The 12,210-nt window shown below is 50.7% G+C and overlaps 1 protein-coding gene across 1 annotated transcript; it reads left to right on the forward strand.

Annotated features, from left to right (window-relative positions):
• The first annotated feature begins 3,509 nt into the window (after positions 1-3,509).
• Tac3 (tachykinin precursor 3) lies at positions 3,510-9,835 on the forward strand. Its single transcript, XM_048418799.3, has 7 exons — positions 3,510-3,649; positions 4,185-4,303; positions 6,232-6,337; positions 6,519-6,548; positions 7,181-7,234; positions 7,544-7,619; positions 9,612-9,835. Exons 2-6 carry the CDS (start codon positions 4,190-4,192, stop codon positions 7,597-7,599), a joined length of 360 nt encoding a protein of 119 aa, XP_048274756.1. The 5' UTR covers positions 3,510-3,649; positions 4,185-4,189; the 3' UTR covers positions 7,600-7,619; positions 9,612-9,835.
• The last annotated feature ends 2,375 nt before the right edge of the window (positions 9,836-12,210 follow it).

Here is a 12,210-nt window from a genome sequence, read left to right on the forward strand (position 1 = left end):
CTCTCTCTCTCTCTCTCTCTCTCTCTCTCTCTCTCTCTCTCTCTCTCTCAGACCGGAGCTAGAGCCTGTCCTGTCGGGGCTGGGGCTGGAGGACGGGTGGCCCAGGCTCAGGCTCTGGCCAGCCGCTGGCCTCCCACTCCCCAGATGACAGCTCCAACCTTGACTTCTCAGAATCAGAAGATCCTGGCTGGCGGGGAGGGGAGCGGGTGGTGACCTGAGCCTGGTCGCCCCCGCTCGCTCTCCGCCTCATCTCCTGCTCCCAGGGCCCAAATTGTCGTCACTTTCCCAGTGAAGTGTCTGGTCATTTTCAGAAGCAATTTCAGGAGAAAATGCAGCTGCTGCTCCCAATCCTGCTTTTCTTCTCCCAGGGCTAAGGGAGCTGCCAGCTCTCTGGGTGGGGGCAGGGATGGGGAGGGCTAAATGGGTCTTGGGCCGTCACTCTTCCACCGTGTTGATGGATACTAGTTGAAGGATGGGTGGGGCTCACCCCGCCCCCATCTTCCCCTGCCTCCTCTCTGCTGTCTTTGCCTTTCCTTTCTCCTGGAGCCCAGGGTCCTGATGTCTATAGGCCTCCATTTTCCTACCTATGGATTTCCCACACATGGAAAAGGACTGGAAGTGACTTTTTTCACTGTGAGAATCAGTTCTGCCATCTGTCCTGCTCCAGCACATTCAGTAACTCTCAAAGTGTAGGCTGCTTCAACCTCTAAGGGCCACAGGCTATCCTGGACCACCGTGACGCCCCCCACTGAGGAGCTATTCAAGGGCCTCAGGGCTAAATCCAGTTCAGACACAGCCCAGGCTCAGGCACGTCTCTTCCCTGTCCTCAGGGCCTCTTCCTATTTCTTGCTGCAGGTACTGACTGACAGAACTGTCATCCCTCTCTGTCTAGTGCCACACAGGGCCCAACTCCACCCTCACCCAGGGAGTCCACAGTTGAGTACATGGTGGACACGCACACGTTTTCTTGTGCACACAAGCATGTGCCCCTGGAGAACGGCCATCTAACTTGTCTCACCTCTGTACCACTGAGCATACACGCACACGTGCATATAGTGGGGTCTAATGGGGTCAGGATTGGGGGTACCTGCTGCTACAGACCTGGACTTTATGACTCTCTTCTCTATGGAGACAGCATCTGAGATGTGCCTCAAATAAATGTACAAAGAAAGAACAAAAAACTGTATAGCTTAATAGCAGCCCCATCGCAGAAACAGACACTATACATGTCATTTGCATACGATTTGTGGGCAAACGAAGCTGCCCATTCCAGCTCCTAATGCCTCCCTCCTACATCACCTCTCTAACTCGGGTCAGCATCCACCCTTTCAAGTCTTTGCTAATCTCAGAGATCAAGGGTGATCAGCTCCCTCCCAGCCTCGACTCCTGCCATCCTCTGTGAGATACAGCATCATCAAAGGACATTATTCATGGTGGGACCTTTGCTGAAGCTCTGCTCCCCTGATGTCAGGGCTTGGGGAGGGGCTGACAGAACTGGGGCCATCAGACATTTGGTCCTCAGCTTTTGAACTCACCTGCTCCTGCACAGCCAACTCCCTTGGTCTGCCCAGCTTGGTCTTCTGTCTCTAGGATGTTGCAGATTGGAGAGGAGGAAGAGGGAGCCATCTAGGTTAGGTCCAATTGGAAGTAATCCCTGAGCTTCTTGGAGGAATGAACATGTTATGCCATTTGCATGTAAATGCCTCCCACTTCCGTCCCTCATCCCACCAAATGGTCGCAGCTCTGGGTGCTGGCCCATGTTCTTTGCATACACAGTCTTGCAATTAACTGGGTAATGAGAAACTTTTAATGAGGCCCCATTAGCCTCTCCTATCGTAAAGAGACCTTGATGCCCAGCTGCTACCCACATTCTGGGGTGAACACGGGGCCAGGGTGACCGTCTATCAATATGCCCCAAGTCCCAGGGCGTGTGGAATGGGGACAAAGGACTTCAGGACCCTGTTAGTGCTAGAACTGTTCATATTTGGTGGTAGAAATTTACAAAAAAACAAAACAACCAACTAAACAAAAAAACTTGGCTCTGGCTTCAAAAATTCCATAAATTTTTATTGAGCATCTGTGATGTGCCAAATACTGTAGGGTGAGGGATACAATAACAGACAAACTCTTGAGATGCTTAGTAGGGCTGGTGTATTTGACAGAAGAAATAAACTCTCAGCATGTTGGGTCTAAGTGCTGGAGGAAGGGGGTGGAGGGATACAGTGGGAGCAATCTTAAGTAGGGTGACTGGAGGAGTCTGTGGAAGAGGGGTACACACAACTAACTCTCTTCTCATCCCAGAATGTAAAAGGGTTCAAGTCCCCAAATCTCTGAGACTCAGAAAGATGTCCCTCTGTGTCCTCTGAAGAGCAAGTGGTTTCCCTCAAAGGTCAACATGCCAATGCAGTGAAAAGAATGGAAGACTTAGCCAGGCGGTGGTGTGCACACCTTTAATCCCAGCACTCAGGAGGAAGAGGCAGGCGGGTCTCTGTGTGTTCAAAGCCAGCCTGATCTACAAAACAAATTCCAGGACAGTCAGAGCTATTACACAGAGGAACCCTATATCAAACAAACAATAGAGAGATTTGGAGTAAGAAGAGCCAGATTGTTGTATATGCTAGATCAAGTCACCGAACTCAGTTTCCTAATCAGAAAAATGGGAATATTTCTCGTTTCTATTGTGGAGGTGAGGAAACTCAATCCCATGGCATATTTAAGCTCCACACCCTGTGGCCAGGTCCCAACTGCCACTTTCGCTGTGCATTTCTGGTCCTCTCTGAGTTCTAATTCCGACCCTTGCTCTCCTCCCCTGACTCTGTCCTGGGCTAAGAAACCACAGAAAAGCCCCCCATCTGTGTGGGATGTCAACAAGGGCTGGAAGGGTCAGAGAAGATGTCTGAGCTTTGAGGTAAAAAGGAGGCAGTTAGGAGGTGAGCAGCGCTGCAAGCCAAGTCAGGTGAGGAGGGGATGAGCAGATGAACAGGGCTGCAGCAGGAAGGATGGAAGGAAGCAAGAGGCAGCCGGTGCAGTCAGGAAGGCAAAGGGGCAGTCCAGCAGCCCTGCTTCTCCCTTGGGGTAAGGACCGGGAGGCGGGCAGAAGGATTCACCCCCAGTCTTGGAGTGGGGCCTCAGCCCCAGCTGCCGTGATGGGGGCAGAGAGACACCTGTCCGAGCTGTTCCAGGCTGTAGTCCAGCTCGGAGGATAAAGAGGAGCTGGCGAGTTCTGAGAAAAAGGTCCAGGAGACACACCTACTGAGCTCGATCTGGCATGCAGTCCTGTGAGAGGTCACATACAATGGCATTCCTTAGAGTACCTGCCTTGGGTGCCTTTGGAAAGTGGGCTGCCGGACAAGTGTGTGCGTGTGTGTGTGTGTGTGTGTGTGTGTGTGTGTGTGTGTGCATGCGCCTGCGTGTCTGGGTATGTGACAGCAGCTCGCATCCTCTCCCCTACCAGCCTTCCTCCTCCCCTCCAGCCACCCTGGGATTGGTGACTCTCAGCCCCTCCCCTCGGCTCCCCCAAACCCTCCCAGAACCTTTATCAGGGAGCTGGGACTCGTTCCTGCCACCTTCCAGAGCCCTGCGCTCTTGCTTCTCTCTCTGCAGCAGCACTACCCAGCTTCCTGATTCTGCCGTCCAGCCAGCTCCACAGGTAGGTTCTGGGAAGTGTGGTGGACTGCAGCTGGCCTCAGGATGATGGGCTTAGAACCAGAGGGGAAAAAGGGAGAGGGCAGCCTCTGATAGGCAAGTAGGGTACCAGGAAGGCATCAACAAGGGCCTGAGGATGGAGAGCTATTAACGCTTGGTGTCTGGGGCCAGAATCAAGACTGATTCTTACAGGTTAGAAAGTTTTTCTCTAAGTCTCGGGGTTATCTAGTACTCTAAGACCGTATCCAGGGTCTCTTCTCAAGCTAACTAAAGAAACAGACCACTGCACGTCCTGTGAATCTATCACCCTTATGATCTAGAGATCCCCACACCCTATCATTGCTCATTGCTGGGCAGATCCTGGGGAGATGTTTAATGGGGGTCCCCCTTCTCAGAGATGCATTTCACTCTCTTCAGATCAGGGCTTGGATAGGGGAGGTGGAGAGCTGGAAAAGCCTGGTGGAGCCGAGCTGCGGGTCAGGAAGGCCGGCTGGCTTCCCACCAAACTGTGAGTTCCCCCCTTCACCTGTGTCCTCCAGGCACCATGAGGATCGCCATGCTGTTCGCGGCCACCCTCCTGCTCTGCTTGGCTTGCAGCTTCGGGGCTGTCTGTGAGGAGTCTCAGGGGCAGGTGGCACCTGCTGGGAGGCACAGTGAGGTAAGATGTCCCCTGACAGGATCCAGTACCTCAGGGAGACTTGGGATTCTGTCCGTCTGGATAGCTGGAGGGAGGAAGGTGGACTGGTGGCATTTTGTCTCTAGATTTCTCTCTCTCTCCAGTCCTCTCCTGTTTCCATCGTCTCCAGGGTATCTCCCTATCTTGGATATCTTGTAGATAAAGTGTACCTTAAAAAACGTTGCTCAGCATTATATGGATGGAGCGGATTGCATTTATATATTTAGGAGTATATATATTCTTTAACAATTACAGAAGAGGTTTGGATCTGAGAGGAGAGGGAGTACATGGGAGAGGTTGGAAATGGAATAATGTAATTACATTTTAATTACAATATTTTAAATTAGAAAATATGTTGTTCGGTTGTTTGTTGGTGACATGGTGATCAAGTGGTGGTGTGGGTAAGTTGGCTACACAAGTTCTCTGTAGTCTGGCTCAGTTCTGTCTCTTGGCAAGGGACAGCTCCCCTCCGATGGAGCCAGATGCAGGCAGGATTTCTCCTGAGTGGCCCTCTGCGTGCTATTACATCTATCAGTTACACGTGTTCTTTTATTTTCCCAATGCAGATCCTGCCCCCACCCTCTCTTTACCCTCCTCCCACGGTCCCAGGTGTGTCTGAGGGCCCAGTGCTTCCCCTTCTCTCCCTCCCTTGCCTGCTTCTAGCCTCTGTGTCCTCAGAGGAGTAAAACAGAAATTGAGAAGCAGGCTGGGGTGAGCCTGCATTCCCAAAGGTCCTTTAGGAAGAAGAATAGGACTTGTCAGGGTCGGTGCAGGGGGAGTGCAGGGAGGAAGTCTTTTCAGGGGTTTGGGTTGACAGCAGTTACATTGGTACAAATGCTTTTAAGATGATTACAGGTGGGACTTATTACAAATTCAGCGTGCGAAGCCTTCTGCCTCTCCAGCTCCAGTCTGGTTAGCATCTCATTAGAGGAGGTGGGCTGAGTATTTGAACAATTTGGAAAAAGTGGCTTCTGGGAAGCTATGTGCTGGGCAGAGAGAGAGAGAGAGAGAGAGAGAGAGAGAGAGAGAGAGAGAGAGAGAATGCATGCACACATACCTACATGTACACACACACATGCACACATGTGGTCGCCCGGGCAGCTATGCAGGTGGCAGTGGTTATACCAGATCCAAACAAAACCTGCTGCTAGGTAAGCATCAAGAACAGGCTGACTGACCTTGTGAAATCAGGGTGGTAAGACTCTCTGGGTTCTTCAGAGACAAGCCTGCTACAGTACCTAGGGCCCCAAGGAAACCTCCCTGTCTCTCTTGGTCAATAAAAGAGACCACCTCTCTCCCCAATGTCCGTGAGGAGGAGAGATACTGGGTGCAATATGTGTGGGGTACCTGGGTAGCTTATATGGGTTGTATCCTGGGTGTCCACTGTAGCCCAAGCATACTAGGCTCTAGAGAGGGGCACAACTGAGATGCAGGCCAGAGGACACCAGCTAAGTGTGCAGGGCCTTTCTTGGGGGTGGGGAATTCATGGCGCATTCAGGGGACTGACTGCATCCTTGAGCAAACTGGTTTCTGAACCTGTGGCATTGTCACTGAGAGGTGGCGGGAGTTGGGCGGTTGTTCCAGGAGACAATCACCCTTAGCTTTGGGAGACAGCATGATCCGCATCCCAGGAAGTCAGTCACCAGGCCAGCCATCCGGGAAGTCTCCACATGACCCCAAACCTCGCCATGGGCATGAGCACCTTGGGTCACACTCAGATTCAGGCCCTGTCCAGGTTGCATTTCTAACAAGCCCCAGTGCTGCTGCCCGGTTCTCTCCCAGGGTAAGCCAGAGGAAATTCTGAAGGAAACGGGGTGTTGGATCCAGCTGTGGTGGGTCTGGTGCAGGAAGAGAGCGGGTGGATGGGTGTGGACCTTGGCCCTCAACTCTCCGCTTCTCTCTCCCGTAAGGACTCTGGCCTCTATCAGCTGCCCCAGTCTTTGCTGCGGAGACTCTACGACAGCCGCTCTGTCTCTCTGGAAGGATTGCTGAAAGCGCTGAGCAAGGCTAGTGCGGGTAGGAGGAGGCTCTGGAGAGGGAAGGGGCAGAGGGCATGGCTCTGAAGATGAGTTTGGGCTGGGAAACCCCTTCGGTGGGGAGGGAGACGGGGGGGGGGGGGGAGATGTCCTAGTGAGGGCTGTGATTTGGATTCCTCTCTAATTGCTGCTTTCACCCACTCTTGTGCTGGGCTTCCCAGGACCTAAGGAGACATCTCTTCCTCAGAAACGTGAGTAGCTTCTTCCTTATCTGTGCTGACCGTTGACCTGGAGTTCCATGGGCAGGCAGTCAGTCAGCCTTTTGGCTGATCTTATCTCAGATGGTGTGGGCAGTATGCCTGCTGTAATTGCTTAGTCAGCCTTTCTGAGTGGGAGATGGCACCAGAAACAAGGAGAGAGCAGGTGTGAGGGACACTGGAGACGGCCCCATCCCTCACCGGTTGGTTGCTGGGAACTAAGTAGGGACTCTCCTGTTGGTAATGAAGACGCTAAGCCGAGCACCTGCTGTGGTAGAAAACTGATGTAATGTGGGTGTGTGAGTGTTGGGGAGGGGTGAAAAGAGAAGGCGAGCAGATGATGCACCTGCTAGCTGTGGGGTTCAGGCTACCGTGAGATAAAGGGGGACCAGATGTGGTGACGCACATCTGTAATTCCAGAACTCGGAGGTTAAGAAAGGAGAGGTAGAGAGTGCAAGGCTAGCCTGGTACATAGCGAGTTCTAGGACAGCATAGCATGCTTAGACCTTGAGGAGGGAGGGAGGGAGGGAGGGAGGGAGGGAGGGAGGGAGGGAGGGAGGGAAGAGAATATTCTAGTCTCAGAAGTCTTGACGTGTATGTTGACAAACAATGGCCTTTTCTTTCAGGTGACATGCATGATTTCTTTGTGGGACTTATGGGCAAGAGGAACAGCCAGCCAGGTAGGGTACACCCAGCAGGAGGGTCTGTGTACTGCTAAGACTATGTCAGAAGTGCCTCCCAGTTTGTCACCAGAGAGGAAGATGAGCCTTTTCTCGGTTGTAGTGAGTGTCCATGTCCCTTTCTTTCTCGGTCAGCTCAGGTCTATAGTCAGGATCTGTCATGTCCCTGAGCACAGTAGGACAGCTCTGCCGTGGTCGAGAGAGGGACCCATTCTCCCAGTCTGTCTTCCAGCGCCGTCTCTCATAGCCAGCCAGCCCTTCACTGATTTGGAAGAGTTCTTTTTAACTATGATGCTTGCTCCACCCCAGACACTCACACTGACGTGGCTGAAGAGAATACCCCCAGCTTTGGCACCCTCAAATAGGCCCCCGGTGCAGAAGAAGGGTAAGCACTGTTGGCTGGAGGGGTGAGGGGCTGAGGGAGTGGGAGCTGCAGCTGTGGCTTTCATAGATGCTACAGAGCACACACCTTTACCCTAATACAGACTCATCACCAGTGTCCAGCACACCGCGTGCCGAACGCAATGACGCTCAGAGGTACATGCACACGCGCACGCACTAACCCACACGCTCCCTTTCATCTCTTTCTCCTGTGTCATCGAGCAGACAGAGGGAGCGGTGATAGGAAGCAGGGAGAGGCAACTCCTGGGTTGTCAGCTGTGCTTTTGGACAATGTCTTCTTGTCATCTGTACAGAAGACGGTGAGATCATCTTGCAGTCCCTGTAGGTCTGATTCACAGCTGAAGGGTCTGCCTCCCAAGGAGGTTGAACTGTACCGAGCTACAGCCTCAGAATGTAGTCAGAGCAATTCTGGTTTAGGAAGAGATTCAGGGAGGCTAAACATCTGGAAATAGCTGGAAACCACATCCTAGCCAGTCAGTGCAGCAGAGTGAATTAAAGCACGTCCTAAATTCAATCTTGGACCTCACCTGCCTTTCTTTAGCTGTGTCTCCCTGGCCAACACCTGATGTAACACCATGCCTCAGTTTCCCCATCTGGAATATAACAATGTTGATAAAATCTCCCAAGGTTGTGCTTTTACAGATGAAGCCTTCATAATGGTTCCTGGCACTCTGAGAATCATCTATATGACTCTTCCGGTCTGGAAACTGAGCGTGGGGGAGGGTGGGTAGAGAATGTCCTCATGTGTCCCCTGGCTGACTTTTGTCCAACTGCTGAAAGCCGTCTAGGCCAGACCTCGGGACTGAGTGGGCTGTGAGATTCCTCACTTGTCCACTAGTGTGAAAGTCCCTTAGGGAAGTCCAGTCAAAACACAGAAACTTCTGCCTCAATGTGATCCACGCACACATGGCAACAGCAGCTCAATTGATGCCTTCCTTTTTGCTGGTTTCTAAAGAGAGGAAGACAAGGAGTGAGGGCTGGGGAGGGGACCTGGGAAGCCTCTGCAGTCTGCGCAGCCTCCTTCCTCTCTCCCCTTGCTCTGGGAATTCAGTCACTGGTCTCAGGGTGGCAAGGTGGAGAGCCAAGAAGCTGACCCTCGATACCACCTGTTCATGACTCTTTCAGCCCAGGGACTGGGTCTGGTCCCCCTTTTACTGTGGGCGAGAGGGCACACAGGGCTGTAATAACTGTAACTTGCTGATTAGGTGGTGCTCACCATATCATTTTGCTCTCATTAGATGGTTATTTCAGTCCTGCCGATGGCCAGATAATTATACGGGTAGCTATATCTGGGTGACATACTCTCTTCCAGCGTTATACACTGGCCATAAAGATAATTACAGTGCAATTTTGCCATAGTATTTTATACAAATGGTAAATGCAAGTGCATTGTGAAAATCTACTTTTAATATTTGCTGGTGAATCCAAGTTCTTTCAGAGGGACTGAGCCAGTAATTGCAGCTTTCCCAATCCAACCACTGACGGTATTCTAAACCTGTTAGGTGCCAGACAGATGGGACATGCGGTCCCCAGGGACTAGCATTTAAAGGCGATTAGAGGAAGTGGATCAACACGGATGACTGCGTCATCTTATTTCATTCACGTAAAGCTACTGAACACAGAAGTCATTTAAGAGCCTGTCTGGGAAGAAGGACTGTGAAGGGGGTGGGGGCGGGGAGGGGCAGACCAGTCCCTGTGGATGGGCTGTGTCTGTGCCAGCCTCCTGGTGGGAGAGCTGGCTGACAGGAACTGGGCTCTTCACTTTCCTGCATGCACAGCACAGATCACAACACCAGGGCAGTGTTTAATACACTGTGGGAGGGGCAGGCACCCGCTGCCGGCGGTTAGTCCCCAGCCCAAAGGTTTTTCTTTCTGTAGAGATGGTCATGCCTTGTTCCCTCAGTGGGTGGGTGGGACAGTGGCACTTTGTAGGACTTATATGGTATTTTAAAGTTTTATTTATTTGTGTCTTTAGCACTCTGCTCTGGACCCCGACTTCCTCACGAAGACTAATCCCAGCGCATGCTCTCCGGTTTTCTCTTGCTTTCCCATCTCCTCTTGGCTCTCTCCTGCTCGGCACAGACTCTGCCTATGAACAGCCTCAATCCCTTGGGCACAAAGTATCGACTATGGTCTCTGTAGTGTCCTGCATTAAAAATACAATGTCTCCTCTTCAACAATAAAGGGTTTCATGAAGGAGTGATGTGAGAGATTGGTTGACGAGCGAGTGGGTTTTCCCAGAAATACATAATACAAAAGATGATATGGGGCCTGCAAAGTGGTTCAGCAGGTAAAGGGGTTGCCACACAGGCCTGATTACCTGAGTTCGATCCCTGGAATTCACCGCAGAAGGAGAGAATGGATCTCAAAGATTGTCGTTTGATCCACATGGCATCGACCCCTTCTCTCTCTCTCTCTCTCGCTCTCTCTCTCTCTCTCTCTCTCACACACACACACACACACACACACACACGGAAGGGGGAGGGAGGGAAGGAAAGAGACTAAAATTTAAACAAAAACACTACACATGATAGTTAAATAAGCACATCTTCATTTTGGACATGCCAATTGTTCTAGTAGAACCCTAAACAACTCTTCATACAATTAACGTTGGACTTGGTGATTAAAAGAACAGATATACACCAGATAGGCACACACCTGTAACCCCACTGGTGTGGAATATTATTTTAAACAGGCAAAGATGTGTTACGTTTGTTTTTGCTGCAGAATTTACTTTAACTGTGTAAAGGTGTGTTACTTTGGTTCATGTTGTATTTGTTTAATTATGTAAAGCAGTTTTACCTTGCCTACTCAAGGCACCTGGTTGATCTGATAAAGAGCTGAATGGCCAATAGCTGGGTAGAGAAAGGATAGGCAGGATTGGCAGGCAAAGAGAATAAATAGAAGCAGAAAGGAAGAATGAGAAAAAGAGGCGAGAGAGAGAGAGAGAGAGAGAGAGAGAGAGAGAGAGAGAGAGAGAGAGAGAGAGGAACACAGCAGGGGTTAGAAGCCAGGCAGCCACCAGCCAGTCAGATATAGAGATGCAGTGAAAGTAAGATATACAGAAAGAAGACTGAACACCCCAAGGCAAAATGTAGATGAACAAAAACAGGTCAAGTTAAAGAGCTAGCCAGAAACAAGCCTAAGCTAGGCCGAGAATTCAAAACTAAGTCTCTGGGTCATGATTTGGGAGCTGGTTGGTGGTTCAAAAGAAAAAGCCTGGAACACCTAAGCACTCAGTCTGGGTCACATAGGGAGCCTCCGTTTCAAGGGAAAAAAAAAAACAAATTTCACATTTGGATAGTTTGAAATAATCTAATTGTCATAGATCAGTTTCAGAAAAGGAGAAACAGACATTCTGAAAGGGTTGCCTGTGTTTCTAGGTGAGACCTGGGAAAATTCAGTCAGCAACTCTGGCAAACTTATTTAGGGGGCTGTGTAAAGACTTTTCCCCCTCTCCCCCAAATGTTAGCGTGGTTCAAACAGATCCGGGGGATGAGATGGTAACCATCGTCGGTGGCTGTTCCCTCCGGGGTACACCGGGGTACATCTGATTATTGCTGTCTTTGGTCAGAGCAGCTGTGATCTTCCATACACATTCCTCCTGAGGCTGGCTTATTAACATTCCCATGTGGGTGGAGGCGGAAGACTAGAGGCGGAAGGCTAAGGAATCCTTGCTCCTCACCAACTATCGCAGGGTACCTCCTGTAGCTCTTTCTAAGTCAGCTGCCTGGATGCTGGCTGGGATACAGCCTTCATGAGTGTTGCTCATGCTGGGGTGAGGGGCTTTCCCACAAGTAACCTGCTCCTCGAAGTAACCTGAACTCCACACTCATAGGCTCACCAAGCTGACCTTTAGACACAATTATTTCTTTGATCTGTTGTCACCCTCTCTATCTGGGACCAATAAAAATGCCCACCCTCGGGGGCTGAAGAGATGGCTCAGCGGTTAAGAGCAGTGACTGTTCTTCCAGAGGACCCGGGTTCAATTACCAGCACCCACATGGCAGCTTGCAACTGTCTGTAACACCAAGATCAGACAAACATGCAGGCAAAACACCAATAGACATAAAAATAAAAAAAAGTGAAAAAAAATGCCCACCCTCAAAAGTCCCCACAATTCCCACTCATGGATTTTGTAGTATAGCAGGGTTATGGACAAGTAAACAGCTTGATCTAGTTGGGGTGGAGGCTAGACAGGAAGGCTACTACAGAGGCCCAAAGAGAGAGGCAACATCCTCAGTATTAACAGGCTGCTGCAGTCACAGAAAGGGTAATCTTCCTTCGTAGTGAGCCCATTACCAACCCTTTCAAGACTGCATAGTAGACCCTAGAATAGTCTACTATGTCATGGTTGTGGTTGTCTTTTATCAACCTGATGTGTTAATGATCACAGCCCCAAAGGGTGACTCTGTACCCCAATCATGGGAAATCCCTGTGCTCCCAGTCTTAGCCAGGTGCTGGGTAGTCATGTAATTGAGCTGGAGAAATGCAAAGATGGCGCTCAGTCTTCCCAAGCACCCTCAGGACCAGGCTTTGGAGCCAGATGCCCTTCCTATAATTCTTTCACCTCA

This window comes from Myodes glareolus, chromosome 26, assembly GCF_982192425.1.
Source record: "Myodes glareolus chromosome 26, mMyoGla1.1, whole genome shotgun sequence".
NCBI lineage: Eukaryota > Metazoa > Chordata > Mammalia > Rodentia > Cricetidae > Myodes > Myodes glareolus.

Excerpts from the sequence above, each read along its gene's own strand:
- Tac3 (XM_048418799.3), top strand. The coding sequence starts at position 4,190 with ATGAGGATCGCCATGCTGTTCGCGGCCACCCTCCTGCTCTGCTTGGCT. Across the intron at positions 6,338-6,518 it reads GCTGAGCAAGGCTAGTGCGG|GACCTAAGGAGACATCTCTT; the intron begins GTAGGAGGAGGC and ends TGGGCTTCCCAG. Across the intron at positions 6,549-7,180 it reads GACATCTCTTCCTCAGAAAC|GTGACATGCATGATTTCTTT; the intron begins GTGAGTAGCTTC and ends CTTTTCTTTCAG.